At 48.3% G+C, this 14,821-nt stretch overlaps 1 protein-coding gene across 2 annotated transcripts in view; it reads right to left on the reverse strand.

Annotated features, from left to right (window-relative positions):
- Positions 1-14,821, reverse strand: part of PDIA5 (protein disulfide isomerase family A member 5) — a 92,549-nt gene that overhangs the window by 21,327 nt on the left and 56,401 nt on the right. For both annotated transcript variants that reach the window (XR_007155702.1, XM_047875583.1), the window contains exons 9-11: positions 14,455-14,546; positions 14,290-14,361; positions 7,754-7,890 (exon numbers count right to left, since the gene is read on the reverse strand). Coding sequence is in view for 1 of the 2 variants with exons in the window: in XM_047875583.1 (XP_047731539.1) it covers positions 7,754-7,890; positions 14,290-14,361; positions 14,455-14,546 (301 nt within the window). In the remaining variant the exon portion in view is untranslated. The remainder of the gene's footprint in view (positions 1-7,753; positions 7,891-14,289; positions 14,362-14,454; positions 14,547-14,821) is intronic.

Genomic DNA, 14,821 nt, shown 5'->3' on the forward strand with positions numbered 1-14,821 from the left:
ACCTGGCACAGGGGCTGCGTGTCAACTCCTCGAGCACATTCTTTTCTGGCTGTGGGAATGTTAGCCTCCCGTCAACCACAAGCTTTCCAATTCCTCTGGATTATACCAACTTTAATTATACCTATGATTTTATTACAGATCAGCTATGGAGACTTCCCTGGATCCTGGAACCAGGATTTTCCAGGGGACCAGATTAATCTGGAAAGCTCCCATGTAACTGGGACCCTATAGGGAGCCTGGATTTTCCTATCCACATTCCTGCTGCCTTGCCTGGAACTTGGCTGAGAGCATGTCAGGAAGTGGGGCTCCTACAGATGCTAGCAGACACACTCACATTTTAACACTGTGATGAGCTCCTCCAGGGACCGCAGGGCTCTTTCAAAGCTTCTAGCTGTATACACAACAAAGCTGACTCGTAGATACTCACAGACACTCTGGGGGCAGGCTCACACACTGATGGATGCCTCCATCCATCACACAGCCCTCTTCTTGTGCAAAAAGAGAGTGTTGTTTTTTTTTTTTTCTCTTCCTTTACATTAGTGGAAAATGTAGATAACAAGCTTTTAAATTTTTTCTTCCAGGCTTCTATCCTAAGGAAATAATCTGACATGTGGACAAATATTTATGCATGAAACTGTTCTCTGCAGTGTGATTTATCATGGGGAAATACGGTAAACAACTCGAACCTGCAACATTACAGTGCTGGTTAAGTAATTTATGGTGCCATTATACAATGGAATATTATGTGACCACAAAAAGCATGTACAAAAAAGAATTTTTAATAACATAAGAAAACACAAGATAATTTTAAGAAAGATGTAAAGGAAAAACATGCATGGAAAAAAAGAACTTAAATAAAATTAAATCCTTTCTTCCCATCTGGTACAACAAGATGAAGAATACAGAGGAATTAAAGAACAAGATGAAAAAACAAAAATATTAGAACAAAATGCAGGGCACTGGTTTTATAACCTAGGGATGGATTTCCCAGGCAAGCCATGAATCCCAGAGGTCAAGATGGGGAAAGACAGGCTTGCAGAAGACTCAGGGGTGCAGGTTTTAATCCTGCCTCTATCTTTTTGGCTAAGTGACCTTTGGCCAGTTTCTCAACCTTCTGGTGCCTTTCTGTTCCAACCTATAAATTAGGGAAAATCATGATATCTACTTCTTAAGATCTGTTGTGAATATCAAATGAGTTAGTAGATACAAACTGCTTAGAACAAATGCCTGATCCATGGTAAGTGCTCCATAAATATTCTACTTAACTATTTGACTACAAAAAAGGAAGCTTTTGTACAATGAAAGGCACCATAAAGTTAGAGCTAGTAACAGACTACAAAGAGAACACGTGGCTCGCGTGAGAAAACATATCAAGATTACTATCAATAAGTATAGAGTTCCAGCTCGAGAAGAAAAAAAACCAGCAGAAAAATGGGCAAAGGATACGAATAAGTGGTTCACAGAAGAACTACGGAAGGCTGACTAGCACATGAAAGGATGCTCAATTTCTCCAGAGGCCAAGGAGCTGTGGGCAAGTTGCCCTTTTGCCCCGTTTGGCAGGAATTGAAAAGGCGGACAGTATCCGTGGCTGGCAAGGATGCAGGCTGTCACACACTGCCAGGTGTGGCAAAGACTTTCTGGAGGGAAGCTGGCAGTATCTATCAAAGCTCAAGCACACTCATCCTGTGGTCCAGAACTTCAGTTTCAGGAGTGAGTCATGAATATTTAGACATGTTCCCGAATATATATGCTTACAAATGTTCACTGCACTGTTTGACTAATCAAAGACTGGTGGCCAATGTCTATCACTAGGGAATGGTTTAAAATCTATATCTCAATTATTAAATACTATTCAATGGTTGGAAAGATCGAGGTAGATTTATATGCCAACATCTACATGTACACAAAAACATCTTCAAGACCCACTGGTAAGTGAAAAAAAGCAAGCCACAGAAGAAGACAGGAAATGATACTATTAACATAAAAAACCTAAACTCAAAACACTGATATTTAGGTAGAAGCACAAAAGGAAGAGAAAGATGTTCCAACTGGTAGCAATGGTCAACCCCAGTAGGGGCTCAGGGGAGGGAGTGGGGACTTCATTGTTCATACTAGATTCTTCTATATCCCTTGAACCTTGCGCTGCCAATAATAAAAACGTTAGGGGCGCCTGGGTGGCTCAGTCGGTTAAGCGTCCGACTTCAGCTCAGGTCACGATCTCGCGGTCCGCGAGTTCGAGCCCCGCGTTGGGCTCTGGGCTGATGGCTCAGAGCCTGGAGCTTGCTTCCGATTCTGTGTCTCCCTCTCTCTCTGCCCCTCCCCTGTTCATGCTGTGTCTCTCTCTGTCTCAAAAATAAATAAATGTTAAAAAAAAAATTTAAAAAAATAATAAAAACGTTAATATTATCCTTATGTTGTTTGTGCAATTAAAAATAAAAGTGATAGGATGAAGGACTATTATGGCATGACAGTTACACAAATCCACACATGTCAGAAAAAAACTCTATTTACCTATATGTTGATTGAAAAAATAAAAAAAAAAGGGGGGGGAATAAACTAGAAAGAATGATGCCAAAAAGTGACAAGTGGTTGCTTCTGGATAACGGGATTGTAGGTGGTTTTTTTCCACCTTGATCATTTATACTTCTCTGTACCTTCTAGATTTTATACAAAGATCATATTAATTGAGAATAAGACAGAAAGTAAGAAGCAGAAAATCTGGAGTCTGACAGGGCTCTGCTACCGAGCCGAGGGAGACAGCCCAGCTCCTGGAAGGCAGGCCAGACCCAGCAGCCTCCAGCACACGTTTCCAAGAAAACCCCTGGACCTGTTGCCCAGGAATGCAGGTGGATGCGGCAGGGGTGCACGGGGGGGGGGACAAGCTACTTCTCGGGGACACCCTCCCTGTGAGCCCTCCTTTGCTCCTTCTACCAGCCCCACGTAGGTGACGCTCCCTCAGGTAGTGTCCTTCCGTGGCCCAATGCAGGGCTGCAGGCACACAGACGGGGGGAGCAGGTGGGTGTTCCTGCAGCCAAACACACAGTGATAAGAAGATGAGGACAATGCATTCTGACTTTTCTCCTTCAGGAAGTTGCAGAAAGAAACAAAAGGCTCCAGGAGCGGCAGTAGTCCATGTTCGGCCACCACACCCTTTTTGGACACTGTCCTCTGTGGGGTCAGAGAGCTGGGCCTGGTGCTGCAGCCTCCCTTGTCCATGCCAGGCCCCACACTGAAGGCCAGATGGATGCAAAGGGGGAAGCGCTGAGCCATGGAGGGTTGCCCCAGGGCTACGAGTGAGGCCCCCACTCTATCCCTACACTGCACAGCACACACCCTCCTCTCAGAGCCCACTGCTCACACTCAGACTGTCCTCCACAGGAGGCTCATCCCAATTCCAGAAGGCGAGGTCCACGGAGCAAACCTGCTTGTAAATCTCAGCCCCTGTCGTTCCCTCGGTGTGATCTGGGCCAGGACTGGAGCTAACGTACGTGGAGGGCCCTGCACTGTGCTGAGCCTGTGCTTATTTGCTCAGTGATGACTCAGGCATCAGATGTAGAGGCTGCAGAAGGATCTGTGTGAGGTTTCTAACCCACTCCAGCTAGAAGGCAAGGGTGAGGGAAAGAAGGTAATAAGGCAAGAGGAGAGGCTGAGGTGGAAAGTAAGTGGCAAGAAAGCTGGAAAAGACGGTAAAGAAGCAGGAGGCCACTGGAGGTTTGATAATAGGCAACAACAGGGGGTTTTCCTGCCAAGAATCCAGGGGGTCAGCTCCATAGGTACCCTGTGAAAGTTCAAGCACAGAACCAAGTGATTTGCTTCTGGAACGTACAGATGCCAGGGAGCACCCACCTGGGGCAGGCATCAGTCAGGTGGAAAGCTGAAGATCCTTTCTCTTCCTGGCCTTTCAGAGTAGAACCGGGAAGCATCTGACATTGAGCAAGCACATACTCTCTGCATAGAAATAACACTGCAAAGAGGGACCATGACTCTTTCTGGGAGTCAGTGTCAGGAATGTTAATTTTCTTCTCTATATTTTCCTATATTATCCCTTTATAAAATGTACATGCATCCCTTTTTAATTACCAGAAAGTCAGAAAAACAAATTCAGCTTTTTAGTTTGAGCCCTATTTCAGACTATTGGCATCTTTAAAAATCTTAAATGCAATTGTTCAGTATTTTAGCTAGCTATCCTTTTTCCAGCTCTAACCCTTGCAGATTTAGAAGTATGCCTTGTTTTTTAGAGTGTTAACAAAACTGTTGAATAAAAAACAAGTACCACCCTCTAGACAGAGCCAGGCCTGACTCACATTCATTCAGCACCAAGGAGGTGCTCCTGTCAGGGCGGCCCCATCCCACCCCTCTTATCCATACAATCAGGAAAACGGAGATTTGCTTTTGATAAAAGAAAGACGTGCTAATTCACGAACCTAGTAATTACATCCCAAGAGACAAATCAAGCACATCCAGCAATCCTTAGTAGAAACTATGGTCTCCTGTGTTGAAAGATCCCAACTTGTTCTTCTAAGCCTCCAAACGGTCTGCTTCTAAACCACTTCCTGTTTGCTCTGGGATGGAAGCCTGTAATACTACTGATTTCCAGCATTCACCTTTTATGCACTTGGGAAAACTAGGACAGCACTGCCAGTCTCTGGCCTCCTGCCGTTTGTCCTTTTCCCCAGGTCAAATGCCACAAAAGTGGTTTCCCAAGCACTGCAGGTCATGGGGAGCACTCAGCATCAGACGCACAGCTAGGCAGCCAAAAGTTCGGTGCTTGCGGCTCTCCCCTCTTGGGTTCCGAATTCCCTCAAAACTGCGTGCATTCCCTCCCTTCTCAGATGACAGACCATGCTCCTGGATACGGAAGTACTGTGCAGAGAGATTATCCAATGGGAAGCCATTCCCCTCTGACGGGAACAGTAACAGGCAGCTCATCAGGAAGTTTCCCCTCATGCTATTGCCCTGATCCCTATCACTGCTGGTCCAGCAGAAATAAACCCACACAAGCACACATGCACACAGCCAGGGGGCTAGCAGGTACTTCGTCTGGGAACGCAGGGGCCCTCACAGGCAGACACCCACCAGCAGAAGCCGCAGACGTCTCCCGTTTGCTAAGTTTGAAATCAGAGCCCCCTCAACAGGGCTCTACACAGAGCGGGGTGGCTTTCAAAATATTTATTAATAACAATGACTAATGGGGAAAACAAGAGCCATCTGGTTTCTGGCTCTCTTTCTCTAATTTAGCTCTAAACAACTTTATTAGTTTGTTTTCTCATTCTTTAAGCCCTTATTCCATGCCCACAGATGACCTTGGGTGGGGGAGGGGTGAAGTAATGAACAAGATCCTTCTGGTTCAGGGAGGGAAGAGGGTAAGGGACAGACAGGTTCCAGGCCCCAGACCCTGTAAGCATCAGCTACTATAATAGACTGCTCACAACCAAAGACTACAAGAAAGAACACAGACAAAAATTACCCAGTGTGCAACCCAGGTTCTGAAAAAGAAAGGGCTTAATAAACAATTATTAAACAATTCCAATATGGGGCGCCTGTGAGGCTCAGTGGGTTAAGCACTTGACTTTGGCTCAGGTCATGATCTCGTGGTTCGTGAGCTCGAGCCCTGCTTCAGGTGAGCCCCGCTTCTTTCTCTCTCCCTCTCTCTCTGCCCCTCACTCACTTGTACCTCCCCTTCTCAAAAAAACAAAACAAAACAATCCCAATGTATCTGGTACATATTGTTTTGGAATAATATACAGGATTCATCAAAGGGGTCCATACTCTTCATGCTGAGATGCATAAACCACAAATCACTGCTCACACCATTCTGTACTGTGTCAGGAACTGGGTAGGCTTTCTTGATGCAGGCTGCAAGGACCGACACGCAGGGGTGACATTCCCAGGGAGGAACTGATCACAGTCAGCCAGTACTGCTGGGACAGGGATGCAGGCGGGGTGATCCCAATTCTAGACGCAATGTAACTTGCTGCCAGACTGGCTTCCATCAGCAGCTCTGACATGGGTGGGGAGAGCACATCTCAGCCAGGAAGACGCTGCAGGGCTCACTGGCAGGCAGCTTTTCGGTTCCTGCCAACCACAGGGACACGCTCACTAAGGCCCTGGCAGGGCTGGGGGTGAAGTGCTCCCAAGGCCCCATCATCACCCTTAAGCAGGAAGCTCTTTGAAACTTAGTTGTTTGCGTGTTTTGTCAGTTTTCTAGAAATTCAGAAAAAAGGGTATAGGAATACTTTCCTTTGGATTCTCTTAAAAATCTGGCACTTATTAGAAAGAAAGGAGCTGAAGAAATCCCCAATGGTGATCTGCTTGTGAACAGCTCCCAACTAACCAAACCCATGCGATACAGCAGAGAAAGGGGAGAGTGGGGAGACCAGGGCTCAGCAGTATAGGACTTATACAGCAATGTACAATTTGTGCCATTTCTCTGTGAGACAGTCTCCTTGTCTGTAAAATGGGGCTAATCATACTTGCCTTTTGGTGCTGCGGGTAAGGTGAAAGGTGACCCTAGGGGGAGCCACTTTATCACCACAGGGTGATACACAGCTGTTAGCATAAAGATCCCTACACATGCGATGATTAATACTGCATTCTCCTCACTGAATATGCCTCTATGGACAGGACGGTTTATGGCACTGATCTACAAAGTAGTTATTTATAGGGGTGTCTGGGTGGCTCAGTCGGTGAAGCATCCAACCCTTGGTTTTGGCTCACGTCATGATCTCATGGTTTCGTGGGTTCGAGCCCCATGTCAGGCTCTATGCTGATAGTACGGAGGCTGCTTGGGATTCTCTGTCTCCCTCTCTCTGCCCCTCCCCTGCTCGTGCTGTCTCTCTCAAAATAAACACATAAACTTTAAAAACTAAAATAAAATAAACCCAAAGTGGTTATTTCTTGCTTGTTTTTCTTCACAATCTCTTTCCTGCCATCACTGGACCAAAGAGCTGGCAAGAAGCTCTAAGAGAAGAGCATGCCCCGCCTCCCATCTGTCCCAGGGTGCCGAGGACCCTGGGCACCCATGGCAGTGGGCCTGACTTTCCTAGGAACTCTGTGTCCCAGGGCTGTCATCCCCTTGCTCACCCCTCCAGGTGCAACCTTCTCCCTCTTGGAAACAAATTATAATCAATTTCTCCATTCTCCAAGAGGATGGGGAGGATACTCGCCTAGAAAACTCCTGAGGCCTCCCAGTCATTATTGCAGACACCTTTTACAGCACTCACACATTTCCCTTCCTTGATCCACTGTGGCCACTTCAGGGCATGAAACTTTCAGGTGAAGCAGAAGGAAGGCATTTTACATGCTGGGGGATCTGAGGCTCCAGACCTGGCCTCGCTGGGCCGTCTCAGCTGCTGGGCAAGATACGGGCTCTGTTGGGGCCTCAATTTTCCCCACCTAGATTAGAAGTGATTACTGTTCTAGGTAGTATCTCAGGACCCCTCCAGTCCTAATTCCTCCAATTCTGGGAAATTTATTTGCATTTCCCAACTTATGCTGACTTAGGGGAACGTACTCAGGGCCACTAGGTTGAGGTGAGGAACACCGGGGCCCGATGAGGACATGGGTACTGTTCCAATGGGGATGCAGGGTGGGCTGTGTGTGCCGTGGGGGCGGGGAACCTTGCCTGGCACCAGTGCATCCTGGCATAGAGGAGGCATCCAACAGGCCAGTGCTCACTGGACTCGTGTCCCAGAGCAGTGCCTGTCCTACGCTGAGAGAGGAAAGGCTGTGGCAGGAGCAAGGTTCCACTCACATGGGGCGTGGAACATGACGAGAACAGAGGAGTGTTCCTTCACAAACTGGTCAAAGTCTTCGTCGGTCAGGTGATAAACGGAGCCGCCCTCATCTGCCCAGGGAGTCTCGGGGACCTGGGGCTGTGGCGGCTGCGGACTGGAAGACCAAAAACAGGCAGAGCTCAGAGCAAGCCCGGGGCCTGAGCAGCCCTTACGAAATCCAGCCCCCTGGTGAAAGCTCCCACTGGCTCATATGGCCTGCTGCAAGGGCTCACCAGAAACCCCTCAGTGGAGAAGCCAGGGGTGAGCAATCTGGCCCTGCCCACCCTGCCTTCCCCTGAGAGCCCCAGAAGTGCAGAGCTGATGTCTTCTTATAAATAATGGCTTTCAGCCAGAGCTCCCTAGGCAATTCAAGAAACCCCACTTCCTCCCAAGAATCTGGGGGTTTGATAGCATCTCAAGCTCTTTCAAACTTCCAGCAAACTGGCAAGAATAAATAGCAACAAAATAGTGACCTTTGGAAAAGCTCTCTGTTGTGCTTGGTAGCTCCCCACAGGAAGGGCAGAGAGTGGGGAGAGGAAAGAATGGGGGGGCAGGGTATGTGCAGTGGTGTGGAGGAAAGAGAGAGGCCAAGTGTATGAGAAAGACCAAATTTGGGCTGAGGAAGGGGCTGGGAAAGGGAGGCTGCCACATGGGTGGTGCGAGGTGTTCACTGACCAGCATGGGAGGAAGGTTGTGATGAGGAAGAGTGAGGCCAAGGGAAACAAGATCAGGGACACCCTAACCTTGACGGCATCTACACTATATCACTAATCCTTCCTAGAGACAACTGGATAACTGGAAGGAAGTTATCTAGTTCTCTCAGAGGAAGAGCGCTGGAGCAGGAAGTCAGGCTTGGAGGTCAGTCCAGATTCCTCCTCCCCACCTGCTAGCTGAAAACCTGGGGAAGCTATCTAACCTCCCAGGAGCCTGCTTCCACCTGGGATGACCGCATGCTGGTATCTGCATCACCAGATGTTCTGGGGAGAGGCTGCAGGAGCCCTCTGTTGCTCCAGAGTTGAAGACAAGACTGCTGGTGACACAGAGCTCCGGCTGCTTTGCTGCCACACGCACCTTTGCCAGAGCACCTTAATTGGCGCTTGAAAAAACCCTTTAGGATGACAAATGTGAAAAGACAACCATAGTTTCCTGCCTTTGAGAGCCTACAGTAGAGAAAAGGTGTACGGTCCCAGCAGCCAGAACTAGAGATAATGAGAGAAAATGTGGCTGACACAATGGGATCTGCCGACCCCGCCGTGTGACTAGCAGAGCGGAACCTGCCACTCCCAACCCACAGAGGGCCTGGGTTTGATGTCACCTTCAGAAGCCCTCCCTTCTGGCCTCAGCCACCCTGAACCCAAGCAATGGGAAATAGCAGTAAGAGGGCAAACCACTTCCAGCCCACGCACAGCCAGTGTCAGATGCGGCTGGTGGCAAAATCAAGCTTTAGAATGGGTCACTAGCCAGACGACGGTCCTAGACCGACACCAGGAGACCTAGGCTCCCATACTTGGACTCAAAATACCACTAATTCCACTTTAGGGAATTTATCTTTCCAGTACACCTGCACACAGGCAAAACTATGTATGTTTGAGGTATTTGTTGTAGGATGATCTGTCATGGCAAAGACTAGAAACAACCTGTGTTAGTTGGTAGGAAATGGTTACATAAACTGCAGTCCGTCCACACTATGGGGGTTCAGCATGATGAAGAACAAAAAGCTCTCTATGCATGGATGTGGATAGACCACGGGGATGTACGGAACAGGCCATAATGTACTAATTTTTGCATAAAATAGGGAGAGATAAAAAAAAATTAGTAATCTGCATTTGCTTGTAACTGCATAAAGAAACTAATCAAAGTCGTTGCCTCTAGGGGGTTGGGGGGTGGGGAACAGGATGAAGGAAACACATGGAAGCAAGACCTGTCAATGTAGGATTTTTAAGTATCTTTTTAAAGAATCATTTTTATTACGTGAATGGAATCTATTAAAAAATGAAAATAACTTTTAAACATCTTGTGACAGCACAGAATGGAGAAGACATGGCTTAGCTGCTGTACAAATGTATGAAAGTGCCTGAGAAACTTCTAGTTAAGCACAGAGAGCACACTCTAAAACCACCACAGTAATAGTACAAGACTTAAAAAGAAGAAAGTAAGAACCCACAGAAGCAAAAAGAACAGGAAAGAATACAACGGCGAAGATAGAAAAAGAGGTCAGTGCAATTTTAGAAGCTAGGAAACGGACCTAGCAAAACAGAAGGCAGAGACCTGAGGTGCTGGGTGCGGTCAGGGGGCGGGGGACAACCACACCCATAGCAAAGGTGCTTAAGGACCCCGAGGCACCACCCCTTGAAGCAGGGCTGTGGCTGGGGCTAGAAACAAGGGCACATGGAAAGCCTGAAAGCCAGGCCCTCAGATTCTGGCCCTCAGACTAGCAGCCAGGTGAACACCCCTCTCCCACTCGGTAGACAACAGCTGACTCTCTGGAGAGGATTGCCAGAGCTGGGCACAGTGGCAAGAGTACTCACTAGACAGAGAAGGATTGAGCAGAAGTCTGAGGACAAACACAATGGCTGAATTATGCCTTTTACATCTCTCTCCTTGAAGACTGGGGCTCCCACTTACCACTGTACCTCCCACACCTAATGATGCACATACCCAGGAGATGCGTTTTGAATAAATGATGGAATGAGAGAAGAATGGTTGAAGGAACTGTGTGTTTAATATGGAGAGGACATGGGGAACACAATAGCTATCTTCAAATATTTCACACTGCATCACAAAGAGAAAGTAACATTTATTTTCTATGGCTCCGAAGGGGAGAACCAACAAGTAGAAGCTCCAGAGAAAGAACCTTCAGTCTACAGAAGAACCTTCTACCTACAAGAGATGGGAGGGAAAGAGAGCCATGCTGGGAGCCAGAAGAGCTGCGTTTGAGTCCTATTTCCTCCATTTACCAGCTCTGCGGCTTAAGCCACCAACCTGACCTCAGACACCTACAAGATGAAGTATTTGGAGGCCTTTCCTTACCTCTCAGGTACATCTAGACAGATAATGTTCCAGAGTAAGATATTTTATAAATTTATAAAGTACTACCCAAATGTTCCTACATATCCTTCATAACTGAAATCATAGAAATCATTCAAACATGAGTGGGCGACCTCAACATGAGGCAAGGCCCTGCTCTCTTGAGGTGTTCAAGTGGGACTGAGATAGGTAACCATATCAGTTCTAGAGGTAATACAAACATTACAAGGGAAACTCTAGGGGCAGATTCACTGATGTTTCTATTCCCTTCCAATCCTGTGACTCTGATTTCCTGGGCTCTCCAGACTAGGAAATTCACATAAATCAGATCCTTATCTGAGGTAGGTGCCCATGCCACAGGTGAGAAGATGCAATAAGCATCAGAAGTCAAGAAAACTTTGTGATTACTTTCAGTTCACTGCTGGTTGGAATAAAAATACACAGGCAGAAACAGGTGGCTAAGTCAAAATGGACTGCCATGTATATACCCTCTATGTGCCAAGCCCACTCAGCAGCATGAAACCTACAGACAGGAGAATGAGAAACATAGCCAGTGGGGGCCCAAAGGGGTCCCACCTGCCATGATAAACACACCCACGCTGGGGCCCTTGCACACTCAGACCCCAAGGTCTTCACCTGGCCTCACTCAGTGCCCAGTGGCTAGCCACTCGTTGGGGGCGGTGGGAAGGAGATCTGGATTCCTCTCTCCTGGTCATCTGAAAGTCATCCAGAGAATTAACAAGGCCAGATCCATTCTCATTCTTCTACACTTGGCCACACATAAGCCCTGAGCAACCAACAGGGAGGCCCAGGGAAGAGGTGCAAGGAAGCAGGAAATGTGAGAACACTGCTATCCACCAAGATGTAGGACAAAACCGGTAAAGACATGAAACACCTGGCACGGCAGGGGGAGGGGGGCACACCTGGGTGGCTCAGTCAGTTAAGTGTCCGACTTCAGCCCAGGTCATGATCTTGTAGTCTGTGACTTCAAGTCCCATGTCAGGCTCCATGCTGACAGCTCAGAGCCTGGAGCCTGCTTCGGATTCTGTGTCTCCCTCTCTCTCTGCCCTTCTCCCACTCCCACTCTGTCTCTCTGTCTCTCTCTCTCAAAAATAAATAAAACATTAAAAAAAATTAAGAAAAATAACATCTGGCACAGGGAAAAATCACACACAGAGCTGGGTACCTGTAGGGGGAAATCTGGAAGGAAATTCACAAAAACATCACAACACATAATCTTACAGTGGGGTGATGGAAGGGCCTTCCTTTCCTTTTGTTTAAATATATTTTTAAGTTTTTCTATAATAACGTGTCTCACTTGGAGAGTCCTAAAATCAGGAAACATTAAAAAAATTAAAAAACAGTGATATTGCTAGCTTGTGCTGGGGTGTGAGAGGAGGCAGCTCACTGCGGGGTCCTTTAGGACCTACCCTTGCTATGCTGGGGTGGGGTGGGCTACAGCCATGCCTTCGGAGGAGCTGCCCCCATGAGTGCCCCTGACACAGTGATCATGGGGGGTTGGGCAGCTGGGCAGGGCTGCTCAGGGAGACCCCGATGCTGCACGCCCCCTCCCTGGAGTCACCCTACTAACCTTCTCAAAGAGCCTGGAGACCAGGGCTGGACCAGGGGCTGCTAACAAGGTTTCCTTCCCAAGTTCCCATGTGGGGTGAGGAGAGGGAGGAAGGAGGAGATGGGAAGTGGGGAGGCACCAGCCCAGGACTGCCTCCAGGTCTCTGTCCAGAGCACAGTGTGATGGAGGAGGTGGGATGGCGGTGGGCAGAGGGGGGTGGGGTGGGGAACAAACTGCCAGGCTCCAGTGGGGAGCTAATCACCTGTCTCAGAAATTCCACTGACGTGCTCCCCTTGTGCAGGGTTAGCAAGCAAGTCTGAACACTACTTAAAAGAAAACTAAACCTTATCCTTCCAAAAAGATAGGAGTATATTTTGAAACCAGAAAAGGTTAGAGAAGGGGGAGGGAAGCAGACAGATTTTATGCTCTGGTGACAAAAGAGATGGCTATTTGTTGAAACCTTCTCCCAAAGCAGAGTGAGATGTGTCTGGCTGGAAGAGAGGACATGCTTATTATCAAATGAGAAAAGAAACCAGGGGAGTGAAGGCCCAGGTTAAGACAATGAATACACAAGAATGGGGGGCCACCTTCCCGGGCAGGGGCTGGAAATGAGTGATAGATGGGGACAGACATGTGGAAATGCTTCCAAGAAACAAAAGATGCTATGCAAACACGGTGCTTCCGCTGTGTTTTATCTCCTGGGGACTGACAACAGAAGACAGAGATTCAACCGTTAGAATCTGACAGTTTGTTGTTTTTTGGCGGGGGAGGGTACAAAATTCATCCTCCTTTCCCATTCTGAAAATACACATTTTCAACCTCCATATCTTCGGATAACTAATTATTTAACCTTTTGCCCCTCAGGAATGATGTCAATGAAGACCCACCATGCTGGCAACTGGGGAAGGGGTAGAGGGCTCCAGCCAAAACTCAGGGGAGCTGCTGTTGCCCAGGGGCAAGCCTGGCCCTGCTACCTGTCACCTGCAGGAGCCTGGACAAGCTCTTTATGGCTTTGCACTGCTACCTTTTTCATTAAATAAGGCTAACAATAATGTCGTCCTTACAAGGCTGTTCTGAGGATTACATGAGAATCCATAGGAAGTCTTTAGAACAGGGTCAGTCACAAAGTAGAGCCCAAAAAATGTTAGCTGGTTATTATTCCAAGAATTATGCACAAAGAGCCATACATTGGCAGTGACTGGTAAGTGCCAGACTGATAACAGGTAGAGCCAGAGCAAGCAGGGTAAGTGCTCAGCTGGGGATGGCCCAAGGAGGCTGCCAGGAGAGGCGACCCCCTCCCCTGCTCCCGTGACGGGAAGGGGTGGGGGGGACAGACTCCCCATTCAACACACCAGTCAAGGTCATGCCCAAGCCACACGCCTAGTACGATGGGGGTCCAGGTGAGGGATACTTTGGGTTACAAATAGGCACACAAGGTCGCTAAGAAGCAGCGTCTGTGGGGAGTGCACATGAATGGCAAAGCACTCTGCAAATCTAAGCTATGAGAGTATTTCCTAGCAGCTTCACAGCACCGAACACAGAATTATGTTTGAAATAAGTGTTCAGTTGACAATTCAATTTTCAGAGAGACCTGCAGTGGGGCCTCTCTCAAAACTGACATCTAAAGCGAGAAATACCCTTAGCCAGCAGATAGACAGTAAGGGGGAAACGCTATTTAAAATGCTGTCACCATGGCCACAGTCACACCAAGTCTTCCTGGCTCCCATATCCTAACCCCACAAAGACCCCATCTTCACCTAGAAGCAACCCAGAAACCACAGTGTGGCAGCACAAAGGGCCCTTTGCCTTCCTGCTTCTCTTCCCCAGCTCCAGCCATAGCCCTGTGACCAGGGACCGCCCTGGGGAAGGGGTACCCTCCCTCCAGGCACACACCCCTGAGCCAACTGCCCCACTTACTTTTTCAGCCATTCCACAATGTCCTCGGCTGTGGACCCATAGTTGTCATACTGGAACAGAAACCGTCCTTTCCTGTGAAATGTGGACAGACAATGTCGGCTCAGCCAGGGATGCAAATGCCACCATGGAGGGGAGCGAGCGTCAGAAGGGAGGCAGGAGACTTACTCGAAATAGCAGATGGTGGGGTAGCCTCGCACATTATACTCCTCCTTGACGTTTTCAAATTCCGAGGGGTAGACGTTCATCCCAGCCAGCACCTAGGAGCAAAGGGAGAACAGGCCTATTGGCCCTCTGCCCCGCAGACAACATCCCCACCTTGCCAAGCACGGCTTATCTGTCTATCCCACCAGAAACAGATGAAGGGGACAAAGCCTCACAAACTGACGTGCAGCCCTGGGCAGCGGGGGGAGCATGGCAAGCTAATGCAGCTGGGAATGAGGGCTGAGAGCTCTGGAAGACATGGGGCCTGGGTCAGGTGGCACCTTCTGTACAGGCATTCCCTTTACTTGCCTGCGGGGTGGCTATCCCAGAG

Source organism: Prionailurus viverrinus, chromosome C2 (assembly GCF_022837055.1).
Source record: "Prionailurus viverrinus isolate Anna chromosome C2, UM_Priviv_1.0, whole genome shotgun sequence".
In the NCBI taxonomy this organism is placed as follows: Eukaryota; Metazoa; Chordata; class Mammalia; order Carnivora; family Felidae; genus Prionailurus; species Prionailurus viverrinus.